Source organism: Heteronotia binoei, chromosome 6, assembly GCF_032191835.1.
Source record: "Heteronotia binoei isolate CCM8104 ecotype False Entrance Well chromosome 6, APGP_CSIRO_Hbin_v1, whole genome shotgun sequence".
NCBI classification, from domain to species: domain Eukaryota; kingdom Metazoa; phylum Chordata; class Lepidosauria; order Squamata; family Gekkonidae; genus Heteronotia; species Heteronotia binoei.
In genome coordinates, this window is record NC_083228.1 from 145,661,958 (window position 1) to 145,689,756 (window position 27,799).

At 50.8% G+C, this 27,799-nt stretch overlaps 1 protein-coding gene across 3 annotated transcripts in view; it reads left to right on the forward strand.

The window, feature by feature from the left end:
- TP63 (tumor protein p63) overlaps positions 1-27,799 on the forward strand; it is a 221,674-nt gene that overhangs the window by 15,366 nt on the left and 178,509 nt on the right. Inside the window, exon 1 of one of the 3 annotated variants that reach the window (XM_060242856.1) lies at positions 27,310-27,460. The exons of the other annotated variants lie outside the window; for them this stretch is intronic. Within the exon in view, the coding sequence (XP_060098839.1) occupies positions 27,419-27,460 (42 nt within the window). The 5' untranslated portion in view covers positions 27,310-27,418. Of the gene's footprint in view, positions 1-27,309; positions 27,461-27,799 lie in introns of those variants that run through there. 3 annotated transcript variants of the gene reach the window in all.

Here is a 27,799-nt window from a genome sequence, read left to right on the forward strand (position 1 = left end):
AGGAGGTTGGTCCCAGGAGTCACACTGAGCGCTGCCTAAGGAGAGGGAACAAAGCAGGAGTCAAGCCACATCTTTAAGACCGACCAATTTTTATTTAGAACACAAGCTTTCGTGTGCTCTTAAGCACACTTCATCAGACGAGGAATCCGGCACAGTGAGCAAAGCCATACAGAGCTGAGCACACCTTTTAACTGCCTTCCCTCTGTCGGAAATAATGACAGATAGGGGCACCTTCTTTTGGGCCTCATAGAATTGTTATCCTCGGTCCAATCTTTTTGAAACCTGGAGGGTTGTTTGAGGATATGCGCTGGATGCTGTGCTGCAAATTTGGTGCCTCTACCTCAAAAAAACAGCCCCCGCAGAGCCCCCGATACCTGCGGATCAATTTTCCATTATTCCCTATGGGAATTGGTCCCCACAGGGAGTAATAGAGTGGTCAACAGACCTTTCTCTCCCCCCCTCCCCCGCTTTCTGATGACCCTGAAGCGTAGGGAGGGTCCCCTGCCCCCACCTGGGGATTGGCAACCCTATTCTGAACTCTGGGTAGGACATAGATTGATGTTGATAAGTAGATTGGGTGGACTGCAACTGTGATATACAGGTCCTTTTGTGATTCACCTAGATTTACAGAAACACCATTTGGCAGGGGATTTTATTACCTTTTCTGGCTCTCCAGACCAAACGGCCAAGCCACACTGTTTTACGTGACCATGTGATCAATTAAACAAAGCAGGAGTCAAGTGGCACCTTTAAGACCAACCAGTTTTTTTTCAGAACGTCAGCTTTCGTGTGCTCTTAAGCACACTTCCTCAGGCGAGGAATCCAGCACAGGGAGCAAAACCACACATAGCTGAGCAGAGCCAGACATAGCTGGTGGGCGGTGGCCCAGAATGCAACGTGGTACAGATTTAAGAACCAATGACAGTGAAGTAAAATTATCTGGTAGGCAGTGGTCTAGAATGCAAAATGGTACAATGGCAGAATAGAAAAATCAACAAATGGAACAAGCCTTTGATCTGATCCAACATGGCCCCTCCAGTCCAACACTCTTTGTCACATAAGAACATAAGAGAAGCCCTGTTGGATCAGCCCAGTGGACCCTCCAGTCCAACACTCTGTGTCACATAAGAACAGAAGAGAAGCCCTGCTGGATCAGGCCAATGGCCCCTCCAGTCCAACACTCTGTGTCACACAAGAACAGAAGAGAAGCCATGTTGGATCAGGCCAGTGGCCCCTCCAGTCCAACACTCTGTGTCACACAAGAACATAAGAGAAGCCCTGTTGGATCAGGCCAATGGCCCCTCCAGTGCAACACTCTGTGTCACATAAGAACATAAGAGAAGCCATGCTGGATCAGGCCAATGGCCCCTCCAGTCCAACACTCTGTGTCACATAAGAACATAAGAGAAGCCATGTTGGATCAGGCCAGTGGCCCATCCAGTCCAACACTCTGTGTCACATAAGAACATAAGAGAAGCCATGTTGGATCAGGCCAGTGGCCCCTCCAGTCCAACACTCTGTCACATAAGAACATAAGAGAAGCCATGTTGGATCAGCCCAGTGGCCCCTCCAGTCCAACACTCTGTGTCACATAAGAACATAAGAGGAGCCATGTTGGATCAGGCCAGTGGCCCCTCCAGTCCAACACTCTGTGTCACATAAGAACATAAGAGAAGCCATGTTGGATCAGGCCAGTGGCCCATCCAGTCCAACACTCTGTGTCACAGAAAAACATAAGAGAAGCCATGTTGGATCAGCCCAGTGGCCCATCCAGTCCAACACTCTGTATCACATAAGAACATAAGAGAAGCCATGTTGAATCAGGTCAATGGCCCATCCAGTCCAACACTCTGTGTCACATAAGAACATAAGAGAAGCCATGTTAGATCAGGCCAGTGGCCCATCGAGTCCAACACTCAGTGGTCAAAAAAATGATATTTATATACACACATACACACTGTGGCTAATAGCCACTGATGGACCTCTGCTCCATATTTTTATCTAAACCCCTCTTGAAGGTGGCCATGCTTGTAGCCGCCACCACCACCTGTGGCAGTGAATTCCACACGTTAATCACCCTTTGGGTGAAGAAAGACTTCCTTTTATCCGTTTTAACCTGTCTGCTCAGCAGTGCGAAAGCAACAAAACAAAACAAAGGAGCATGCGAAAGCAACAAAACAGCAGTATGGCAAAATGTGAGGTTCTTTCAGTGACAGTGGGAGATGGGTTCGATATACGTAATGGGATAAGCAACCAAAGTCCCTGTTCGAGTGTGTCAGTACAGCTAAAAGAGAAATGCATTGGAGAGCTTTCGTTCCCCCACCCGCCTTGGCTTGATTTGTGGCCCCCCTCCTTCCCCGCTCCCTCTTTCTACTTGTGCTCCTCTTCCCTGCTACCCCTCAGGCAGTCTTCCCTTGCCAAACCAGTTTGACAGAATGCCTTCCTGCTGAAAGTCTCCCAACCTGGGGAAAGTCTTCCTAACCGAATGGGGTGGGTAAATTTCGAAGCAGCTCCTCAGTGCTGTTGGAGGAAATGGGCTTCCACCCTTTCCACGTTCAAGGCTCTCTCTGCTCTACCACGTCCAGAACGGCAGAGGCAAGGGAAGGCGGCCATTTTATCTTAATCTCTTTGCCCCTCAAATCCTACTGTGGGGTATGCTCAGTCTGTGCGTGGGGAAAGTTTCATTCCTTCCGTGCTTCTAAGAACATGAGAGGTGCATTGCTGGGTTAGACCAGTGAAGGTCCATCCAGTCCAGCCTCCTGTCTCACACAGTGGCCAGCCGGTTCCTCTGGAAGGCCAACAACAGGGCAGAGAGGCTGAGGCCTTCTCCTGAGAAGAATATCAAAAGAGCCCTGCTGGATCAGACCAGGGATCTGATGGGTAAGGTTTCATTCCTTCCATGCTTCTAAGAACATGAGAGCTGCATTGCTGGGTTAGACCAGTGAGGGTCCATCTAGTCCAGCATCCTGTCCACACAGTGGCCAACCAGTTCCTCTGGAGGGCCAACAACAGGGCAGAGAGGCCGAGGCCTTCATAAGAACATCAGAAGAGCCCTCCTGGGTCAGACCAGTGAAGGTCCTCCTAGTCCAGCCTCCTGTCTCACACAGTGGCCAGCCGGTTCCTCTGGAAGGCCAACAATAGGGCAGAGAGGCTGAGACCTTCTCCTGAGAAGAATATCAAAAGAGGGTGTCTGTTGTGGGGGAGGAAGGGAAAGGGCAGAGAGGCCAAGGCTTTCCTAAGAACATCAGAATAGCTCTGCTGGATCAGACCAGTGAGGGTCCATCTAGTCCAGCATCCTGTCTCACACAGTGGCCAGCCAGTTCCTCTGGAGGGCCAACAACAGGGCAGAGAGGCCGAGGCCTTCATAAGAACATCAGAAGAGCCCTCCTGGGTCAGACCAGTGAAGGTCCACTTAGTCCAGCCTCCTGTCTCACACAGTGGCCAGCCGGTTCCTCTGGAAGGCCAACAATAGGGCAGAGAGGCTGAGACCTTCTCCTGAGAAGAATATCAAAAGAGCCCTGCTGGATCAGACCAGGGATCTGATGGGTAAGGTTTCATTCCTTCCATGCTTCTAAGAACATGAGAGCTGCATTGCTGGGTTAGACCAGTGAGGGTCCATCTAGTCCAGCATCCTGTCTCACACAGAGGCCAACCAATTCCTCTGGAGGGCCACAACAGGGCAGAGAGGCCAAGGCTTTCCTAAGAACATCAGAATAGCTCTGCTGGATCAGACCAGTGAGGGTCCATCTAGTCCAGCATCCTGTCTCACACAGTGGCCAGCCAGTTCCTCTGGAGGGCCACAACAGGCAGAGAGGCCGAGGCCTTTATAAGAACCTTAGAAGAGCCTTGCTGGATCAGACCAGTGAGGGTCCATCTCGTCCAGCATCCTGCCTCAAACAGTGGCCAACCAGTTCCTCTGGATGGCCAACAACTGGGCAGAGAGGCCGAGGTCTTTCCCTGAGAAGAAAATCAGAAGAGCCCTGCTGGGTCAGACCAGTGAGGGTCCATCTAGTCCAGCCTTCTGTCCCACACAGTGGTCAACCAGTTCCTCTGGAGGGCCAACACCAGGACATAGAGGCTGAGGCCTTCAAAAGAACATCAGAAGAACACTGCTGGATCAGACCAGTGAGGACCCATCTAGTCCAGCCTCCTGTCTCACACAGTGGTCAACCAGTTCCTCTGGAGGTCCAACACCAGGACATAGAGGCCGAGGCCTTCATAAAAACATCAGAAGAGCCCTGCTGGATCAGACCAGGGAAGGTCCACCTAGTCCAGCATCCTGTCTCACACAGTAGCCAACCAGTTCCTCTGAAGGGCCAACAACAGGGCAGAGAGGCCGTGGCCTTCCCCTGAGAAGAACATCAGAGAGCCCTGCTGGATCAGATCAGTGAGGGTCCATCTAGTCCAGCCTCCTGTCTCACACAAGGGCCAACCATTTCCTCTCCTCTGTGCATCTGCTGGACTGGCCTTGGGTCAGCCTTAACTCTCTCAGAGCTGTTCTCTCAGGAGCCGTTCTCTCAGCGCTCTCTCAGCCCCACCTACATCACAGGCTGTCTGTTGTGTGAAGCGGAAAGGAAGGAGCTTGTAAACTGCTCTGAGACTCCCAAGTGAAGGGTGGGGTATAAATCCAATCTCCTGTTCTTTTAGGTACTGAGCAGGGGGCTGGACTAATTGGCCTGCATGGCCCTTTCCAGCGCTGGGAATCTGTGATTCTAGGGGTGAATACTGGCAGGCGGTTTAAGTCGCTCTGGGGACGGTAGGCAGGTTGAAGCTTGCCCATATTTCGAGGGGATTTCTGGCCCTCTGGACAGCCAGGAAGTGCCTGGGAAGCGACTGGGAGGTGTAGGAGCGCTCTGGAAGGTCCGCCAGAGTGCACAAAGGCCATCCGTGTTCCGGGGGTGGGCTGCGGGCTGTCTGGATGCTTCCGGTCTGCCCCGTTTCCCGCCAGCTCCCTTTGGGGCACCTTCACGCCGCTCCGAGCCGCAAGTTCTGTCCCCTTCTTTTGCTCTGTATTTTGCAACAGACTGAGCTCAGTCTTGGGTACTCTGTGCACGCTTAGCTGCAGGAAGCCTCCTCTTCTTTGTTGTTTGCTGTGTTTTAAAATGGAACCATAGCCCTGGAAGTAAGTTAACTGGCTCTGGGTGCAGCTTGGCTCGCAGGCCGATCGTTTTGTGACTGTGTAATTGTTTGAAAACAAAAGGACATCATCCCATGTTTTAAAGCAGAGACACACTTTTAGAAGATGATGATGATATTGGATTTATATTCCACCCTCCACTCCAAAGAGTCTCAGAGCGGCTCACAATCTCCTTTACCTTCCTCCCCCACAACAGACACCCTGTGCGGTAGATGAAGATATTGGATTTATATCCCGCCCTCCACTCCGAAGAGTCTCAGAGCGGCTCACGATCTCCTTTATCTTCCTCCCCCACAACAGACACCCTGTGAGGTAGATGAAGATATTGGATTTATATTCCGTTCTTCACTCCGAAAGTCTCAGAGCAGCTCACAATCTCCTTTCCCTTCCTCCCCCACAACAGACACCCTGTGAGGTAGATGAAGATATTGGATTTATATCCCGCCCTCCACTCCAAAGAGTCTCAGAGCGGCTCACAATCTTCTTTACCTCCCCCCACCACCACAACAGACACCCTGTTGGACTGGATGGGCCATTGGCCTGATCCAACATGGCTTCTCTTATGTTCTCATGTCTGGGGCAGTGATGCTCTGTATTCTTGGTGCTTGGGAGGGCTTCTATTGTCCTGGCCCCACTGATGGACCTCCTGATTGCATCTGGTGTTTTTGGGGGGTTTTGCCACTGTGTGACATAGAGTGTTGGACTGGATGAGCCACTGGCCTGATCCAACATGACTTCTCTTATATTCTAATGTGACGCAGAGTGTTGGACTGGATGGGCCATTGGCCTGATCCAACATGGCTTCTCTTACGTTCTTATGTGACACAGAGTGTTGGACTGGATGGGTCATTGGCCTGATCCAACATGGCTTCTCTTATATTCTTATGTGACACAGCGTGTTGGACTGGATGAGCCACTGGCCTGATCCAACATGGCTTCTCTTATATTCTTATGTGACACAGAGTGTTGGACTGGATGGGCCATTGGCCTGATCCAATATGGCTTCTCTTATGTTTTTATGTGACACAGAGTGTTGGACTGGATGGGTCATTGGCCTGATCCAACATGGCTTCTCTTGTGTTCTTATGTGACACAGAGTGTTGGACTGGATGGGCCACTGGCCTGATCCAACATGGCTTCTCTTATATTCTTATGTGACACAGAGTGTTGGACTGGATGGGCCATTGGCCTGATCCAACATGGCTTCTCTTGTGTTCTTATGTGACACAGCGTGTTGAACTGGATGAGCCACTGGCCTGATCCAACAGGGCTTCTCTTATATTCTTATGTTTTCAGTGGGTCAGCTTTAGGAACTGAGAGAAAAGAAAGAGGAGGAGGAAGAAGAGGTGATTGGATGTATACCCCTCACTTCACTCAGAGTGACTTATAATCTTCTTTCATAAGAACGTAACATAAGAACAAAAGAGAAGCCATGTTGGATCAGGCCAATGGCCCATCCAGTCCATCAATCTGTGTCACACATGGCCAAAATGTATATACACTGTGGCTAATAGCCACTGATGGACCTCTGCTCCATATTTTTATCCAAACCCCTCCTGTGGCAGTGAATTCCACATGTTAATCACCCTTTGGGTGACGAAGGACTTCCTTTTATCCGTTTTAACCTGACTGTTCAGCAATTTCATTGAATGCGCATGAGTTCTTGTATTTTGAGAAAGGGAGAAAAGTACTTCTTTCTCTACTTTCTCCATCCCATGCATTATCTTGTAAACCTCTATCATGTCATCCCGCAGTTGACGTTTCTCCAAACTAAAGATGCCCAAGCATTTCAACCTTTCTTCATAGAAAAAGTGTTCCAAACCTTTCATCATTCTAATTGCCCTTTTCTGCACTTTTTCCAATGCTATAATATCCTTTTTGAGGTGCGGTGACTAGAATTGCACACAGTCCTCCAAATGAGACCGCACCATCGATTTAAATAGGGGCATTATGATTCTGGCTGATTTGTTTTCAATTCCCTTTCTAATAATTCCCAGCATGGCGTTGGCCTTTTTTATTGCAGTCGCACACTGTTTCGACATTTTCAGTGAGTTATCTACCACAACCCCAAGATCTCTCTCTTGGTCAGTCTCTTCCAGTTCCCTTCCCCTCCCCACAACAGACACCCTGTGAGCAATGTTCCTTCTAAGCTGCAGAGTCTTGTGACAAAAATTCTACTTTGTGAGCTGCCCGCATTAAAGCGGTGAGCTCCCGCATAAATTAGTGTGCTCTGGGGTCATCCTTCCTGAGCTAAGTCAGAAATGTGTGAGCCGGAGGCTAAAAATCGGTGAGCTGGCTCATGCTAACTCAGCTAAGGGGGGACATGGGGCTGAGCGAGCTGTTTCGAGAGCTGCTCTTGAGAAAACAGCTCTGGGAGAACTTGTGGCTAACCCAAGGTCACTCCAGCTGGTGGATGCGAAGGAGTGGGGAATCAAACCCGGTTCTCCCAGATCAGAGTCTGTGCTCCTAACCACCACCCCAAACTGGAAGAAGTTTTGGCTTTCTCGTGTTTGCACCCCTTGAAGTAACTCCCTAGAATCATCACTGCAGAGGAATATGTTGTCTTCTCTGCCAGTTTTCCCCAAAACACAGAGATCCACCCTGGGGTGCGAGTTGCGGGGGCGGGGGGGGTAGTAAGGAAGTTCGGGAGGAAAGGAGACACTCTTCCCAGGGCAGGAAAGAGAGGCAGCTTTCCCAAACCCCAACCTGATGCGGCTGCACGTGTTCCTGGCTTGCAGTGTGGAGCAATCGCCCTGTTTTGCTCCTCGGCGCGCCGCGTCTTCAAAGTGCTGCGTAAACATTTAATTAAAAGCAGTCTTGATCTCAAAGCCACTGTGCCTCCAGTGCTTTGGCCCCCAGGCTTTGGAAGGAGAGCAAAGCGGAACCCTTGCCGAGAAACCTCTCCGCCCCCCCCACCCGCCGGTCCGGAAGGTGCAGAGCGTTCCTCCGCCATTTAATTTCCTCTTGGTTCTGGGAGACAGGTTGGCTTGGAACGGCCTGAAAGTGGAGTGCGGCAGGGTTCTAATCTTGTACCCAAGCGAGTCTGTGTGTAGCAGGGGTGGTTAATGTAAGAGCCACACCGAATAAACGTCAGGTGTTTGAGAGCCACAAGACTTGAACGTCAGATGTTTGAGAGTCAGAAGGAAGGAAGGAATAATAGAATCGTAGAGTTGGAAGGAGCCTCCAGGGTCATCGAGTCCAACCCCCTGCACAATGCAGGAAACTCACAAATGCCTCCCCCTAAATTCACAGGATCCTCATTGCTGTCTGATGGCCACCTAGCCTCTGTTGAAAAATCTCCAAGGAAGGAGAGCCCACCACCTCCCGAGGAGGAAGCCTGTTCCACTGAGGAATCGCTCTAACAGTCAGGAATCATAGAGTTGGAAGGGACTTCTAGGGTCATCTAGTCAACCCCTTCACAATGCAGGAAACTCACAAACACCTCCCCCTAAATTCACAGGATCCTTATTGCTGTCAGATGGCCATCTAGCCTCTGTTGAAAAATCTCCAAGGAAGGAGAGCCCACCACCTCCCAAGGAGGAAGCCCGTTCCACTGAGGAGCCGCTCAAACGGTCAGGAAGTTCTTTTGATTTAATTACAACCCCTTGGTTCTGGTCCTACCTTCTGGGGCTACAGGAAACAATTCCACCCCATCCTCTAGAGGACAGCCCTTCAAGGACTTGAAGATGGTGATCCTATCACCTCTCAGCCGCCTCCTCTCCAGGCTAAACATGCCCAGCTCCTTCAACCAAGGAAGGAAGGCAGGCAGACAGGCAATACATGGGGAGGAGGAGGGAGAGAGAGAGAGAGGTGGAAAGAGAGCAACATTAACTTTGAATAAAGCAGGAGTCAAGTGGCACCTTTAAGACCAACCAATTTTTATTTAGAACGTAAGCTTTCGTGTGCTCTTAAGCACACTTCAGACAAGGAATCTTAAGAGCGCAAGAAAGCTGACGTTCTAAATAAAAATTGGTTGGTCTTAAAGGTGCAAATTGAGCCCTGCTTTGTTCAACTGCTTCAGACCGACTCGGCTGCCCGCTTGGATCTTTTAACTTTAAATATATTCTACAAGTCAGCCAACGGGGTTGTGGAGGCTTCAAGAGCCACACAATATGTGTGAAAGAGCCACATGTGGCTCCCGAGTCACAGTCTGGTTTATAGGGTCCCGTTGAGATTTTGGTGCAGTGTTTGGAGAACTGGATGAGGGACCTGGGTTCAAACGGCCTCTCAGCCAGGAAGTTTGCTAGGTGACCTCAGGCCAGTCATTCCCTCAACCCAGCCTACTTTGCAGGGGTGTTGTGAGGGGGAAATTATGAAGGGGGGGGCTCTTTCAGTTCTTTGGTGGAGGAAGGGCTGAGGAAAGATGCAGGACAGAGGCCTCCAGTGTCTCTGAGCCTGTGGGCGCATTTTGGAATTTGGATTCGGGGCGCTGGGCACAACCACAAAATGGCCGCCGCAGGAACCAGAGCCCCACACAGCTGAGGAAGTCCACCTCTGCTAAAAATGAAAAGTCAAATAGATTCCTGACTTGTCTTGCTGACAACTTCCTTTTCCAGGAAGTGAGGAAGGAAACAAGGGGATCTGCTATCTTGGATTTGATTCTCACCAACAAGGAAGACATGATTGAAGAAGTGGAAATAGTGGGCACAGTGACCATGTGATTTTGGAATTTACAGTCTGAGGGAAGCGAAAAGCTGTACAAAGTCAGACTTTAGAAAGGCAAACTTTGACAAACTTAAGAACTATGCTGGGTAAAATCCCACGGTCTGAAATACTTAGGAGGAAGGGGGTTCAGGAGGGGTAGGAGTTTCTTAAAAGCGAAATACTGAAAGCGCAATCACAGACGATTCCCGTGAGAAGAAAAAAAGGGAAGAAGCCTAAAGAAGCCGAGGTGGCTCCATAAACAGCTCTCTAAAGACTTGAGAAATAAAAAAAGACTCCTTGGAGGTTTCTAAACAGAGGCTAGATGGCCATCTGACAGCATTGTGCAGGGGGTTGGAGATCCCTTCCAACTGTGTGATTCTATGACTCTTAAGTGCAGGGGAGAGAAGAGCTAATTTAAAAAATACACTGGGAAAGAGAGAATGAAACAACCACTTTGGTTGCAGCTGCCACTGAAGCGACATTAAAAAAGGAGATATTAGATTTAGACCCCGCCCTTCTCTCTGAATCAGTCTTAGAACGGCTCACCGTCTCCTTTATCTTCCTCCCCTGCAACAGACACCCTGTGAGGCGGGTGGGACTGAGAGAGCCCTCCCGGAAGCAGCCCTTTCAAGGACAGCTCTGCGAGAGCTACGGGTGACGCAAGGCCATTCCAGCGGCTGCAAGTGGAGGGGTGGGGAATCGGACCCTGTTCTCCCAGCGAAGAGCCTGCACTTAACTGCTGCACCGCACCGGCTCGTTATTTTAATCAGCGCAGCCAATCAGATCTTCCACTAGCTTGGGAGTTTGACCGGTTTGCTCCTCCCTTCGATCTCTCTCTAAAAATGTGGCAGCATGGACCCCCAAGCCCCTCCTTGTCCCTTGGAGCGTGTCCACAGATAGTTGTGGCCACCCTGTTCTCCGCTCGGCAAGACCACCCCTTTCCTCCAGCCTCTGGTCCACCCCACCCCGTCGAAAGGCAGGCCCACCAACAGTGAGGCTGTAGCTCTGTGGCTGAACATGTGTCCTGCATGTAGAAGGCCTCTTGTCCGGTTTGGTGCAGTGGTGAAGTGTGCGGACTCTTATCTGGGAGAACTGGGTTTGACTCCCCCCTCCTCCGCTTGCAGCTGCTGGAATGGCCTTGGGTCAGCCATAGCTCTGGCAGAGGTTGTCCTTGAAAGGACAGCTCCTGTGAGAGCTCTCTCAGCCTCACCCACCCCACAGTTGGGGAGGAAGGTAGAGGAGATTGTGAGCCTCTCTGACATTCAGAGTGGAGGGCAGGGTATAAATCCAATATCATCATTTCTTCTCCTCCTTCTCCTTTTCCTCCTCCTCCTCTTGAGCTCTCTCAACCTCACCCACCTCACAGTTGGGGAGGAAGGTAAAGGAGATTGTGAGCCGCTCTGACATTCAGAGTGGGTGGCGGGGTATAAATCCAATATCATCATTTCTTCTCCTTCTCCTCCTCCTCCTTCTCCTCCTCCTCCTCCTTCTTCTTCTCCTTTTCCTCCTCCTCCTCTTGAGCTCTCTCAGCCTCACCCACCTCACAGTTGGGGAGGAAGGTAAAGGAGATTGTGAGCCACTCTGACATTCAGAGTGGATGGCGGGGTATAAATCCAATATCATCATCTCTTCTTCTTTTTCTTCATCTTCTACTACTACTGCTCCTTCTACTTCATCTTCTCCTCCTCCTCCTCCAGTTTGGTGTAGTGGTGAAGTGCGCGGACTCTTATCTGGGAGAACTGGGTTTGATTCCCCACTCCTCCACTTGCAGCTGCTGGAATGGCCTTGGGTCAGCCAGAGCTCTCTTATCTGGGAGAACCGGGTTTGATTCCCCACTCCTCCACTTGCAGCTGCTGGAATGGCCTTGGGTCAGCCAGAGCTCTCTTCTCTGGGAGAACCGGGTTTGATTCCCCACTCCTCCACTTGCAGCTGCTGGAATGGCCTTGGGTCAGCCAGAGCTCTCTTCTCTGGGAGAACCGGGTTTGATTCCCCACTCCTCCACTTGCAGCTGCTGGAATGGCCTTGGGTCAGCCAGAGCTCTCTTATCTGGGAGAACCGGGTTTGATTCCCCACTCCTCCGCTTGCAGCTGCTGGAATGGCCTTGGGTCAGCCATAGCTCTCTTATCTGGGAGAACCGGGTTTGATTCCCCACTCCTCCGCTTGCAGCTGCTGGAATGGCCTTGGGTCAGACACAGCTCTCTTATCTGGGAGAACCGGGTTTGATTCCCCACTCCTCCACTTACAGCTGCTGGAATGGCCTTGGGTCAGCCATAGCTCTCTTATCTGGGAGAACCGGGTTTGATTCCCCACTCCTCCACTTGCACCTGCTGGAATGGCCTTGGGTCAGCCATAGCTCTCTTATCTGGGAGAACTGGGTTTGATTCCCCACTCCTCCACTTGCACCTGCTGGAATGGCCTTGTGTCAGCCAGAGCTCTCTTATCTGGGAGAACCGGGTTTGATTCCCCACTCCTCCACTTGCACCTGCTGGAATGGCCTTGGGTCAGCCAGAGCTCTCTTATCTGGGAGAACCGGGTTTGATTCCCCACTCCTCCACTTGCACCTGCTGGAATGGCCTTGGGTCAGCCGTAGCTCTGGCAGAGCTGACCTTAAAAGGGCAGAGCTCTCTCAGCCCCACCTACCTCACGGGGCTGTTGTGGGAGAGGAAGATAAAGGGGATTGTGAGCAGCTCTGAGATTCGAAGTGGAGGGTGGGATATAAATCCAATATCATCTTTTCCCGACAAATGACATCTCAGCTGGTCTGGAAAAGCCCCCTGAATGCACCAAACGTGTTGAAATCGCTATGCATTCCTTAGGGTGCTGTTCATTCGTGCAACGTAGAATCATAAGAGTTGGAAGGGACCTCCGGGGTCATCTAGTTCAGCCCCCTGCACAATGCAGGAAATTCACAACTTACCTCCCCGCACATTCGCCCAGTGACTCCTATTCTGTGCCCAGAAGATGGCTCCAAGATCCCTGGCCGTATTGGCCTGGAGAAAGATCGTTGCCTGGCCCCAAAGTGGCGTCCAGCACTTCCCTGGGGGGGTAAGGAGGGGCCGTGAGAACTGAGCACTGGTGCTGTCGTTCCTGCCCGCACGATCTGCCTCAGTCCAAAGATTCCCAGTGCATTTTTCAAATGCGGTTCACAAAAACGTACATTGATGGTACATCCGAAACGGCTGAATGTGCATCACACTGGAAGAACGATTGTACATCGATATTTTCAAAGCGGCTGCCATCCTCCGTGGATCAGTCGCGCATCCTAGGCGTTTCAGCATGTTTCTGCCGCTTCTTCGGCGTCTCGTCTTCCATCGAGGGAACAGAGCTTCTAATCGGAACAAGCGCTCGGGGGGGAAAAAAAATCTTAGACCTGCAGGATTTCAACTTGCTTCTTCAATTACACCAGCCTGTCAGCCCGTTCTAGCTTCACGTGTGGGGCTATAGCTTCATTAGAATGTGGTATGGATCCTGTGACTGTTAGGTGGATCTGGAACTGGCTGACAGATCGCACCCAAAGAGTGCTTGTAGAATCACAGAATCCTAGAGTTGGAAGGGACCTCCAGGGTCATCTAGTCCGACCCGCTCCACAATGCAGGGAACTCCCAAACGCCTCCCCCTACATTCACAGGATCTTCATCGCTGTCAGATGGCCATCTAGCCTCTGTTGAAAAATCTCCAAGGAAGGAAAGCCCACCACCTCCTGAGGAAGCCTGTTCCAATGAGGAACTGCTCTAATGGTCAGGAATCATAGAATCCTAGAGTTGGAAGGGACCTCTAGTCCAACACGCTCCACAATGCAGGCAACCCGCAAACACCTCCCCCTAAATTCACAGGATCTTCATCGCTGTCAGATGGCCATCTAGCCTCTGTTGAAGAACCTCCAAGGAAGGAAAGCCCACCACCTCCTGAGGAAGCCTGTTCCAATGAGGAACCACTCGAATGGTCAGGAATCCTAGAGTTGGAAGGGACCTCCAGGGTCATCTAGTCCAACCCACTCCACAATGCAGGGAACTCCCAAACGCCTCCCCCTACATTCACAGGATCTTCATCACTGTCAGATGGCCATCTAGCCTCTGTTGAAAAACCTCCAAGGAAGGAAAGCCCACCACCTCCTGAGGAAGCCTGTTCCAATGAGGAACTGCTCTAATGGTCAGGAATCATAGAATCCTAGAGTTGGAAGGGACCTCTAGTCCAACACGCTCCACAATGCAGGCAACCCGCAAACACCTCCCCCTAAATTCACAGGATCTTCATCGCTGTCAGATGGCCATCTAGCCTCTGTTGAAGAACCTCCAAGGAAGGAAAGCCCACCACCTCCTGAGGAAGCCTGTTCCAATGAGGAACCACTCGAATGGTCAGGAATCCTAGAGTTGGAAGGGACCTCCAGGGTCATCTAGTCCAACCCGCTACACAATGCAGGGAACTCACAAGTACCTCCCCCTAAATTCACGGGATCCTCGTTGCTGTCAGGTGACCATCTAGCCCAGGGGTGTAGAACTCATGAGGGCCAGATCTCACATAAATGAGACCTTGTTGGACAGGGCCATGTCGGGTTGGTCCAAGTGTGTATCTATTTAAGAACACAGACAAACACAATTTTTTAAAAAAAACTTAAAGCATGCTTAAAACGTTAGCGCTCGTTGGTTTTAAAGATGCTTCCTTTGTATTTCTCCCATAAGATCCAGGGAACTGGGCAAAAAAAGCATTGGCTCTTTCCTTCCTTCCCCAGGGGACTGGGAGGGGGGGGGGAGCCTCAACCAATAGAAGGAAGAGAGGCTTGGCTCAGTCACTCTGCTGTGCAATTGAGAGAACCTGGCAAAGCAAGCTCTCGCTCCCCACCTTCCTCCCCAAGGAGGAGCCTCAGCCAATGGAGAAAATAGAGCTTTTGCTCTGCAGCTCCTGTGCAATTAAGCAAGCCATGCAAAGCAAGCTGTGATGCAGAAGGAAGCAAGAGAGAGCGAGAAGGAAGCGGACAAGAGCCAGTTGCTCGGGGGCCTGATAGGAGCCCTCCAGGGGCCTGATTCGGCCCCCGAACTGCTTGTTTGACACCCCTGGTCTAGCCTCTGTTTAAAAACCTCCAAGGAAGGAGAGCCCACCACCTCCCAAGGAAGCCTGTTCCGCTGAGGAACCGCTGTGCGGTAGGTATGGCTGAGAGAGCTCTGATAGAAGCTGCCCTTTCAAGGGCAACTCTGCGAGAGCTGCAGCTGAGCCAAGGCCATTCCAGCAGGTGCAAGTGGAGGAGTGGGGAATCAAACCCGGTTCCCCCAGATAAGACTCCGCGCACTTAACCACGACACCAGACTGACTCTCATTGCTTCCCGAGACAGGCAATGGCAAAGCGCCTCTGAATGTCTCTGGCCTTGAAAAACTGTACAGGGTCTCCATAAGTCACAGATTATACACGTTGAAGCCGAAGTAACTTTCAGGTCATTTGGCTGATCATAGCAAATAAGACAAATCCATTTAGCCCAGCATCCTGTTGCCAGCAGCAGCTAGCCAGTTTGGTGTAGTGTGCGGACTCTTATCTGGGAGAACCGGGTTTGATTCCCCACTCCCCCACTTGCAGCTGCTAGCATGGCCTTGGGTCAGCCATTGCTCTGGCAGAGCTGTCCTTGAAAGGGCAGCTTCTGGGAGAGCTCTCTCAGCCCCACCCACCTTACAGGGTGCCTGTTGTGGTGGAGGAAGGTGAAGGAGACTGTAGGCCGCTCTGAGACTCTGTCCTTGAAAGTGCAGCTTCTGGGAGAGCTCGCTCAGCCCCACCCGCCTCACAGGGTGTCTGTTGTAAGGGAGGAAGGTGAAGGAGATTGTGGGCCACTCTGAGACTCTGTCCTTGAAAGGGCAGCTTCTGGGAGAGCTCTCTTAGCCCCACCCACCTCACAGGGTGTCTGTTGTAAGGGAGGAAGGTGAAGGAGATTGTGGGCCACTCTAAGACTCTGTCCTTGAAAGTGCAGCTTCTGGGAGAGCTCTCTCAGCCCCACCCACCTCACAGGGTGTCTGTTGTGGGGGAGGAAGGTGAAGGAGATTATAGGCCGCTCTGAGACTTTTGAGATTCGGAGTGGAGGGCAGGATATAAATCCAATATCTTCATCTTCTCCCCAGATCCCAGGTTGGGGAGCGGACAGTTGACCTCTGTCCATCCCTTCCTTGGCTTGTGAAGGCTGCAACCGCTTTGTGCAGTGGGAGCTGCTGGCAGGTGCGCGTCTTTGGCAGGTTCGTCCATCCCTCATTCCTCGGCGGCAGTGGCCGTTGCGATATCCTGTGGCAATGAATTCCACAGGTTTAATTTAGCGTTGCGTGAAGCCGCCTTGCCTTCTGCTCGCCCCGAGCCTCGTGCTGATCGCTCCTGATCTGGTGTTGAGCGTGACTTTGTTTTTTTGCGCATTGCTCGAGGGAGGGAGGTGAGCCCCAAGGAACCCAGAGTTTTGTGTCTCTGCCCCTGAATAGTCTACATCGGAGTGGCCAAACTGTGGCTTGTAGAGTCCTAGAATCGTAGAGTTGGAAGGCACCTCCAGGGTCATCTAGTCCAACCCCCTGCACAATGCAGGAAACTCACAAACACCTCTCCCTAAATTCACAGGATCTTCCTCGCTGTCTATCTTCCTCACCATCTAGCCTTTGTTTAAAAACCTCCAAGGAAGGAGAGCCCACCACCTCCCAAGGAGGAAGCCTGTTCCACTGAGGAACCGCTCTAACGGTCAGGAAGTTCTGCCTGATGCTGAGGCGGAAACTCGTTTGATTTAATTTCAACCCATTGGTTCTGGTCCTACCTTCCGGGCCACAGAAAACAATTCCACACCATCCTCTAGAGGACAGCCCTTCAAGGACTTGAAGATGGTAATCCTATCACCTCTCAGCCACCTCCTCTCCAGGCTAAATATCCCCAGCTCCTTCAACCTTTCCTCATAGGACTTGGTCTCCATACCCCTCACCATCTTTGTCACCCACCCCTGGACCCGTTCCAGCTTGTGTATATCCTTCTTAAAATGCGGTGCCCAAAACTGAACACAAGACTCCAGGTGAGGTCTTACCAGAGCAAAGCGATACCATCACTTCACGTTGATACTTCTGTTGATACAGCCCAAAATTGCATTTGCCTTTTTAGCCGCCGCATCACACTGTTGACTCATGTTCAGCGTATGATCCACTAAGACCTCTAGATCCTTTTCGCACATGTGACTCTTTCACACATACGGTGTGGCTCTCAAAGTCCCCACTGCCCCGTCAGCAGGCTTGGAGAAGGCATTTCTCTCTTGAAACCACCTAGCCAAGCCACGCCACTCAGCAGCTTGGAGAATGCATTTAAAGTAAAAGTTGCTTTCTTTCCACATCTCCCCCCATCTATTTTCCTTCCTTCCTTCTGGCTTTCAAACTGTTGACATTCATACCATGTCATGAAAAAGAAGATATCGGATTTATATCCCGCCCTCCACTCCAAAGAGTCTCAGAGCGGTTCACAAAGGTTAAAACGCTTGGAGCTCTTTAGCTTGGTTATGAGATTATGCCTGGGATAGAGAAGGTAGAGAGAGAAGTATTTTTCTCCTTTTCTCACAGTAGGAGAACTCGTGGGCATTCAATAAAATTGCTGAGCAGTAGGGTTAGAACGGATAAAAGGAAGTCCTTCTTCACCCAAAGAGTGATCAACATGTGGAACTCACTGCCACAGGAGGTGGTGGTGGCTGCAAGCATAGCCAGCTTCAAGAAGGGATTGGATCAACATATGGAGCAGAGGTCCATCAGAGGCTATTAGCCACAACTTATCATTGGCTCTGGTACAGTGATGCTCTGTATTCTTGGTGCTTGGGGGGGCAGCAGTAGGAGAGCTTCTAGTGTATTGGCCCCAACAGTAGACCTCCTGATGACAACTGGCCATGTTGGATCAGGCCAGTTGCCGCTCCAGTCCAACACTCTGTGTCACATAAGAACATAAGAGAAGCCATGTTGGATCAGGCCAATGGCCCATCCAGTCCAACACTCTGTGTCACATAAGAACATAAGAGAAGCCCTGTTGGATCAGGCCAGCGGCCCATCCAATCCAACACTCTGTGTCACATAAGAACATAAGAGAAGCCATGTTGGATCAGGCCAATGGCCCATCCAGTCCAACACTCTGTGTCACATAAGAACATAAGAGAAGCCCTGTTGGATCAGGCCAATGGCCCATCCAGTCCAACACTATGTGTCATATAAGAACATAAGAGAAGCCATGTTGTATCAGGCCAGTGGCCCATCCAGTGGAACACTCTACATCGCATAAGAACATAAGAGAAGCCATGTTGGACCAGGCCAGTGGCCCATCCAGTCGAACACTCTACGTCGCATAAGAAAATAAGAGAAGCCATGTTGGATCAGGCCAATGGCCCATCCAGTCCAACACTCTGTGTCACATAAGAACATAAGAGAAGCCATGTTGGATCAGGCCAATGGCCCCTCCAGTCCAACACTCTGTGTCATATAAGAACATAAGGGAAGCCATGTTGTATGAGGCCAGTGGCCCATCCAGTCGAACACTGTACATCGCATAAGAATATAAGAGAAGCCATGTTGGACCAGGCCAGTGGCCCATCCAGTCGAACACTCTACGTCGCATAAGAACATAAGAGAAGCCATGTTGGATCAGGCCAGTGGCCCATCCAGTCAAACACTCTACGTCGCATAAGAACATAAGGGAAGCCATGTTGGACCAGGCCAGTGGCCCATCCAGTCCAACACTCTGTGTCACATAAGAACATAAGAGAAGCCATGTTGGATCAGGCCAGTGGCCCATCCAGTCCAACACTCTACGTCGCATAAGAACATAAGAGAAGCCATGTTGGACAAGGCCAGTGGCCCATCCAGTCGAACACTCTGTGTCACATAAGAACATAAGAGAAGCCATGTTGGATCAGGCCAATGGCCCCTCCAGTCCAGCACTCTATTACATAAGAACATAAGAGAAGCCATTTTGGATCAGGCCAGTGGCCCATCCAGTCCAACACTCTGTGTCACACAGTGGCCAATATATGTGTGTGTGTATACACACACACACACACACAGACTGTGGCTAATAGCCACTGATGGACCTCTGCTCCATATTTTTATCCAATTCCTTCTTGAAGCTGGCTATGCTTGTAGCCACCACCACCTCCTGTGGCAATGAATTCCACATGTTAATCACCCTTTGGGTGAAGAAATACTTCCTTTTATCCATTCTAACCCGACTGCTCAGCAATTTCATCGAATGCCCACGAGTTCTTGTATTGTGAAAAAGGGAGAAAAGGACTTCTTTCTCTGCTTTCTCCATCCCATGCATAATCTTGTCAACCTCTATCATGTCACCCCGCAGTTGACGTTTCTCCACGCTAAAGAGCCCCAAGCGTTTTAACCTTTCTTCATAGGGAAAGTGTTCCAACCCTCTAATCATTCTAGTTGCCCTTTTCTGGACTTTTTCCCAATGCTATAATATCCTTTTTGAGGTGCGGTGACCAGAATTGCACATAGTACTCCATGTAGTCCAGGGACCGGTTTTGTTGAAGACAATTTTTCCATGGACCAGGGTAGTGGGGGGGAGAGGTGATGGTTTCGGGATGATACAATTGTGCACTTTATTTCTTCTTAGTTTGCTGTAATGGTGAAGTGTGCAGACGCTTATCTGGGAGAACCGGGTTTGATTCCCCACTTTGAGGGAGGGACGGTGGCTCAGGGGTAGAGCATTTGCTTGAGATGCAGAAGGTCCAAGGTTCAGTTTCCGACATCTCCAACTAAAAAGGGTCCAGGCAAATAGGCGTGAAAAGCCTCAGCTTGAGACCCTGGAGTGCTGCTGCCAGTCTGAGTAGACAATACTAACTTTGGGAAGCATAGTGGCTCAGTGGTAGAGCATCTGCTTGGTAAGTAGAAGGTCCCAGGTTCAATCCCTGCCATCTCCAACTCAAAAGGGTCCAGGCAAATAGGTCCAGCTTGAGACTCCGGAGAGCCACTGCCAGTCTGAGTAGACAATGCTGACTTTGATTGACCGAGGGGTCTGATTCAGTATAAGGCAGCTTCATATGTTCCGATTTGACTCCTCCACTTTTAGCTACTGGAATGGCCTTGCGTCAGCCATAGCTGTCACAGGAGTTGTCCTTGAAAGGGCAGCTTCTGTCAGTGCTCTCTCAGCCCTACCCGCCTCGCAGGGTGTCTGTTGTGGGGACGGAAGATAAAAGAGATTGTAAGCTGCTCTGAGACTCTGACATTCAGAGTGGGAGGCAGGATATAAATCCAATGTTGCCTCTTCTTCTCATGTTATTACATTGTAATGTATAATGAAATAATTCTACAACTCACGGCCCGATTGCTAACAGGCCACGGACCAGGACCGGTCCATGGTTGGGGACCCCGATCTGGTCCAACCCCCTGCACTCTGCAGGAACTACACAAAGGGGGGAGTGATTGAAGCCTCGTCTCGTCGTGCGCTCTCTGAAGAGAACGCTTTACTGAGAAGCCCGTGACCCAGCAAGTAAAGGGAAGGCTGCAACTGGTCAAATCCACCGCGGCTATTCTGATGTTCTTGCAAGGTGTGCGTTTGAAAAGTCGGGTGTACAAAGCACCTTTTTGTTGGATAGGAGAGTTCTGTGTGGAGCAAGAGGTGCCTGAATATTTTTGTTTGGTGTTGGAAGCGTGGGGGGGGGGGGAAGCTACCGGGTTTGGAATGGGGGCTCAGATTTCAGGGACTGTTAACCAGTGAAATGAAGCATTTTATGTTCCTTAATTGCTGTAGGTATTGTGGGCGTGTCTTCTGTCTGGTTCAAATAAAGCGTCCATGCGGGCTGCAGTAGCCTCCCCTCCCCCCCAATCACGTAGTTAATGTGTCTCAGTGGCAGAGCCCCTGTTTGGCATGTGGGAGGTCCCAGGTTCAATCCCCAGCATCTCCAGTTAAAGGGACCAGGCAGGAGGTGATGGGAAAGACCTCAGCCTGAGACCCTGGAGAGCTGTGGAGAAGGGCCATAGCTCAGTGGCAGAGCCTCTGCTTGGCATACAGAAGGTCTCAGGTTAATTTCCCGGCATCTCCAGTTAAAAGGATCAGGTAGGAGGTGGTGGGAAAGACCTCAGCCTGAGACCCTGGAGAGCTATAGAGAAGGGCCATAGCTCAGTGGCAGAGCCTCTGCTTGGCATACAGAAGGTCCCAGCTTCATTCCCCGGCATCTCCAGTGAAAAGGATCAGGCAGGAGGTGATGGGAAAGACCTCAGCCTGAGACCCTGGAGAGCTATAGAGAAGGGCCATAGCTCAGTGGCAGAGTCTCTGCTTGGCATACAGAAGGTCTCAGGTTCATTCCCCGGCATCTCCAGTTGAAAAGACCAGGCAGGAGGTGATGGGAAAGACCTCAGCCTGAGACCCTGGAGAGCTGTGGAGAAGGGCCGTAGCTCAGTGGCAGAGCCTCTGCTTGGCATACAGAAGGTCCCAGCTTCATTCCCCGGCATCTCCAGTGAAAAGGATCAGGCAGGAGGTGATGGGAAAGACCTCAGCCTGAGACCCTGGAGAGCTATAGAGAAGGGCCATAGCTCAGTGGCAGAGCCTCTGCTTGGCATGCAGAAGGTCCCAGGTTCAATCCCCGGCATCTCCAGTGAAAAGGACCAGGCAGGAGGTGATAGGAAAGACCTCAGCTTGAGACCCCGGAGTGCCGCTGCCGGTCTGAGTAGACAAGACTGACCTCTACTCACCATGGCCGTTACCCACTGATAGACCTATTTTCCATGAAGCTGTCTCATCTCCTATTACAGCTGTCTATGCCTGTGGCCATCGCCACATCCTCTGGCAGCAAATTGTACATTGTAATTACTCTTTGTGTAAAGAAATATTTCCTTTTGTCTGTCTGGAATCTACTGCCCACCGATTTCATGGGATACCCTCGAGTTCTACTCCAGGATCTCTGTTAAAGTGAAATTTGATGGTGAAGTCATCATGCTAACAGTAGTATGTATAGAACGAAGTTTGCATCCATCGGCACATCTTTAAGACCCACAAAGTTTAATCCCGGGAATAAGCTTTTGTGTGTATAATAAAATGGATAAAAATAATTTACTCCGAACTCTTTTGTCAGGTTGGATGCAGTGGGAGCAAATTAACCTTGATGTGATAATATTGATTCTGGCTGAAGTTGTCCTCCCCCCCCCTCCCCTCCCCCAAAAGGTCTTTCCTGTTCTTTGGAGCAGAACTCTGTAAGTTTGCTTGTGTTGATCAGGCACAGTGGAACTCCCTTTGCTAAGTTCCCTAACGGAAGGAAGGAAGGAAGGAAGGAAGGAAGGAAGGAAGGAAGGAAGGAAGGAAGGAAGGAAGGAAGGAAGGAAGGAAGGAAGGAAGGAAGGAAGGAAGGAAGGAAGAGGAGAAGAAGAAGAAGAAATTATTGGATTTATATCCCGCCCTCCATTGTGAATCTGAGTCTTAGAGCAGCTCACAATCTCCTTGCCCTTCCTCCCCCACAACAGACACCCTGTGAGGTGGGTGGGGCTAAGAGAGCTCTCCCAGAAGCTGCCCTTTCAAGGACAACCCTGCAAGAGCTATGACTGACCCCCCCAAGTCCATGCCAGCAGGTGCAAGTGGAGGAGTGGGGAATCCAACCTGGTTCTCCCAGATAAGAGTCCGCACACTTCACCACTACACCAAACTGGCTCACTAAGACCCTCTTCGCCTCCAGAAACCCGGGTTTCAGTGTGGTCTTGGGGAGGATGCATAAAAGGTTGCTTCTTGGGCATTTCTCTTTTATGTTCGGCATGGCGCACAGCCTTTGCAAGCTGCTTTGAGCCACCTGGAAAAGTGGGATATGCAAAAATGTACAGAGTTCTGCTGGATCAGAGCAATGGCTCCCATCTTCTCCGGCGTCATGTTTTCCAGAAGCCCAGAAACAAAAACGGGGAAGCAGCACCAATTTTTCCTCATGTCTCCGCCCCCTCCTCTGGCATGTGGTATACTGCTTTTGTACATGGAGGTTCCACTAATAACTGTTTACAGAACTAGTTTCTCTTCTATCCCCTGTTTGACAAATGAGGAAGGTGAACATAAGAGAAGGCATGTTGGGTCAGGCCAGCGGCCCCTCCAGTCCAGCACTCTGTGTCACATAAGAGAAGCCATGTTGGATCAGGCCAATGGCCTCTCCAGTCCAACACTCTGTGTCACATAAGAACATAAGAGAAGCCATGTTGGATCACGCCAATGGCCCATCCAGTCCAACACTCTGTGTCACATAAGAACATAAGAGAAGCCATGTTGGATCAGGCTAATGGCCCATCCAGTCCAACACTCTGTGTCACATAAGAACATAAGAGAAGCCATGTTGGATCAGGCCAATGGCCCATCCAGTCCAGCACTCTGTGTCACATAAGAACATAAGAGAAGCCATGTTGGATCAGGCCAGTGGCCCATCCAGTTCAACACTCTGTGTCACATAAGAACATAAGAGAAGGCATGTTGGGTCAGGCCAGCGGCCCATCCAGTCCAGCACTCTGTGTCACATAAGAACATAAGAGAAGCCATGTTGGATCAGGTCAATGGCCCATCCAGTCCAACACTCTGTGTCACATAAGAACATAAGAGAAGCCATGTTGGATCAGGCCAGTGGCCCCTCCAGTCCAGCACTCTGTGTAACATAAGAACATAAGAGAAGCCATGTTGGATCAGGCCAATGGCCCCTCCAGTCCAACACTCTGTGTCACAGAGAAGCCATGTTAGATCAGGCCAATGGCCCATCCAATCCAACACTCTGTGTCACATAAGAACATAAGAGAAGCCCTGTTGGATCAGGCCAATGGCCCATCCAGTCCAACACTCTGTGTCACACAGTGGCCAATATATGTGTGTGTTTGTACACAGACACACACACACATACACACACACACACACACACACACACATACTGTGGCTAATAGCCACTGATGGACCTCTGCTCCATATTTTTATCCAAACCCCTCTTAAAACTGCCTATGCTTGTAGCCACCTCCACCTCCTGTGGCAGTGAATTCCACATATTAATCACCCTTTGGGTGAAGACGGACTTCCTTTTATCCGTTCTAACCCGACTGCTTGAATTCATTGAATGCCCACGAGTTCTTGTATTGTGAGAAAGGGAGAAAAGTACTTCTTTCTCTACCTTCTCCATCCCATGCATAACCTTGTAAACCTCTCTCATGTCACCCCGCAGTCGACTTTTCTCCAAGCTAAAGAGCCCCAAGCGTTTCAACCTTTCTTCATAGGGAAAGTGTTCCAGCCCTTTAATCATTCTAGTTGCCCTTTTCTGCTTAGTATAGCTGCTGCAGCAAGTTACTGAAAGCCTGTTTTGGGGTGGCATCTGGGTCGCGGGGCAGCACCCATTCAAAGTTTTTTGGGAATGGCAGCTACATTTTGATACCGGCTTGCAAAGTTATAGGCGGGGAGGGCTTAGGATGTTCCCAGATCAGGGGCGGCCAAACTGTGGCTCGGGAGACACATGGGGCTCTTTCACACATATTGTGTGGCTCTTGAAGCCCCTACTGTCCAGTTGGCCAGCTCGGAGAAGGCGTTTGTCTCTTTAAAATCGCTTCTCCAAGCCAAGCCAGCTGGTGGCTTGGAGAATACATTGAAAGCTACAGTTGCTTTCTTTCTGCTTCTCCCTCCACCATCGACTTGCTTTCCTTCCTTCCTTGCAGCTCTCTCAATCCAGTTTGGTGTAGTGATGTAGAGCCAGTATGGTGTAGTGGTGAAGTGTGCGGACTCTTATCTGGGAGAACGGGGCTTGATTCCCCACATCTCTGCTTGCAGATGCTGGAATGGCCTCGGGTCAGCCAGAGCTCTGGCAGAGGTTTTCCTTAAAAGGGCAGCTTCTGAGAGAGCTCTCTCAGCTCCACCCACCTGATAGGGTGTCTGTTGTGGGGGAGGAAGAGAGCCAGTTTGGTGTAGTGGTTAAGTCTGCGGACTCTTATCTGGGAGAACCGGGTTTGATTCCCCACCCCTCCACTTGCACCTGCTGGAATGGCCTTGGGTCAGCCATAGCTCTGGAAGAGGTTGTCCTTGAAAGGGCAGCTTCTGAGAGAGCTCTCTCAGCTCCACCCAACTTATAGGGTGTTTGTTGTGGGGGAGGAAGAGAGCCAGTTTGGTGTAGTGGTGAAGTGTGCGGACTCCTATCTGGGAGAACCGGGTTTGATTCCCCACCCCTCCACTTGCACCTGCTGGAGTGGCCTTGGGTCAGCCATAGCTCTTGCAGAGGTTGTCCTTGAAAGGGCAGCTGCTATGAGAGCCCTCTCCAGTCCCACCCACCTCACAGGGTGTCTGTTGTGGGGGAGGAAGGGAAAGGAGATTGTGAGCCCCTCTGAGACTCTTCGGAGTGGAGGGCGGGATATAAATCCAATATCTTCATCCACCTCACAGGGTGTCTGTTGTGGGGGAGGAAGGGAAAGGAGACTGTGAGCCCCTCTGAGACTCTTCGGAGTGGAGGGCGGGATATAAATCCAATATCTTCATCCACCTCACAGTGTGTCTGTTGTGAGGGAGGAAGGGAAAGGAGATTGTGAGGCGCTCTGAGACTCTTTGGAGTGGAGGGCGGGATATAAATCCAATATCTTCATCCATCTCACAGGGTGTCTGTTGTGGGGGAGGAAGGGAAAGGAGACTGTGAGCCCCTCTGAGACTCTTCGGAGTGGAGGGCGGGATATAAATCCAGTATCTTCATCCACCTCACAGGGTGTCTGTTGTGGGGGAGGAAGGGAAAGAAGATTGTGAGCCGCTCTGAGACTCTTCGGAGTGGAGGGTGGGATATAAATCCAATATCTTCATCTACCTCACAGGGTGTCTGTTGTGGGGGAGGAAGGTAAAGGAGATTGTGAGCCGCTCTGAGACTCTTCGGAGTGGAGGGCGGGATATAAATCCAGTATCTTCATCCACCTCACAGGGTGCCTATTGTGGGGGAAGGAGGTAAAGGAGATTGTGAGCCGCTCTGAGGCTCTTCGGAGTGGAGGGCGGGATATAAATCCAATATCTTCATCTACTTCACAGGGTGTCTGTTGTGGGGGGGGGGGGAGGTAAAGGAGATTGTGAGCCACTCTGAGACTCTTCGTAGTGGAGGGCGGGATATAAATCCAATATCTTCATCTACTTCACAGGGTGTCTGTTGTGGGGGGGGGGAGGTAAAGGAGATTGTGAGCCGCTCTGAGACTCTTCGGAGTGGAGGGCGGGATATAAATCCAATATCTTCATCTACCTCACAGGGTGTCTGTTGTGGGGGAGGAAGGGAAAGGAGATTGTGAGCCCCTCTGAGACTCTTCTGAGTGGAGGGCGGGATATAAATCCAATATTCTTCTTCTTCTTCTCTCAAACATCCGATGTTCGTGTCTTGCGGCTCCCAAACATCCGGCATTTATTCTGTGTATCTCTTACCTTAAGAAAGTTTAGTCACCCTTGTCCTAGATGGCAGTGAGCAGTCCCATCTTAGAGCGACCACTTAGGGCAGGGGTGTCAAACTCATTTATGAAGGCCAGATCTGACGTAAGTGAGACCTCGTTGGGCCATGTCGGGCCGGGGCATGTATGTACCTGTTTAAGATTAGGTAGCAGAGATATAAACTTTATAAAGGACACAGACAAACACAACTAGAGGTTTTGGGTTTTTTTTTTCTTTAAAAAAAACCACCTTAAAATAAAACATGCTTAAAACGTTAGCTCTCAGTGGTCTTCCAAGTGCTTTCTTTGTATTTCTTTGTATTTCTCCAAGTGCTTTCTTTGTATTTCTCCCATGGGATCCAGAGAACTGGGCAAAGGAAGCTCTGGCGCTTTTCTTCCTCCCCCATGGGACCAGGAGGGGGGAGGAGCCTCAGCCAATAGAAGGAAGAGAGGCTTGGCTCAGCAGCTCTGCTGTGGGATTGAGAGAGCCTGGCAAAGCAAGCTATTCCTCCCAAGGGAGGCGCCTCAGCCAATGGAGAAAATAGCGGTTTTGCTCTGCAGCTCCTGTGCGGTTGAGCAAGCCTCGCCAAGCAAGCTGTGACGCAGAAGGAAGCAAGAGAGAGGGAGAAGGAAGCAGACGCCAGCCAGTTGCTTGGGGGCCTGATAGCCCTCCGGGGGCCTGATTCAGCCCCCGAACTGCATGTTTGACCCCCCTGACTTAGGGCGTTAAAGACAAGAGACGTTCAGAGACTGGCCAAACAGATACTCTCAAGAGGTTTTCTGGGCCTTTGCAAAAGCAGACACCCCCCACCCCCAGGGGAGGTCTTGCACTCTTTCTGAAACGGCCCAGCTTTTTTGGCTGTAGCCTTCACGGCAGCCAAGACCTTTGGGTTCCTCTGCTGCCCCCCCCCCCCCCGCTCTCCTTCCCTCTGGCTTTCCCCTGCTCCTTCCCTTTCTGGCGATGTGGTGATAAGGATTCCTCAGCTACTTAATGAGCTGGGAGAGGCTCCCCTCCGTTGGAGTGTGGCAGTCCAGGTGCGCAACATTTTGACAGGTAGAGCCCCGCCCCCCCCACGGAGCGGTATATAAGCGAACCTTAAATTATGTAGCCAGGCATTACGCTGTCCCGAGAGCTTGCAAGCAGAAACCGCCCTGCCTCTTTTTTTTTTTTTTCTCCCCCCACCGAGGGTCTCGTTGGGGGTGGGGGGCCCGGGTGGGAAGGAAGGACACATCCTGGAGTCCGAGGACAGGACGGAAGCCCTGTTGAACCTCACCGCTAGCATGTTGTACCTGGAGAATAATGCACAGTCCCAGTACAGTGAGGTAAGAGGCCCTTGGGTCTTTGCTGCGGAATTCAGTTTCTCCTTACGACCCAAGACTTTGGATACCACTGGAGTGGCAACACTTTGGAAGTCTTTTAGATTAGATTCCTTTTTTTTTTTACTATTTTGGGAGGGATGGACGGACGGGGAGACACCCCAGGAGTATTTAGGCTCTGACGTTTCCCAGGCGAAGAGAAGTACCCAGCAAGAAGCGCGATTGTTGCAAGAAACTGATGCGCGTCTCGTGTTGACTGTAAACCCTGCTAGTGATTTTTTAAAAATTATGATTGCCGTCCTGGTTCGCTTGGGTGCGAGGCGTCGCTTCTCGAAGGGCTCGAGT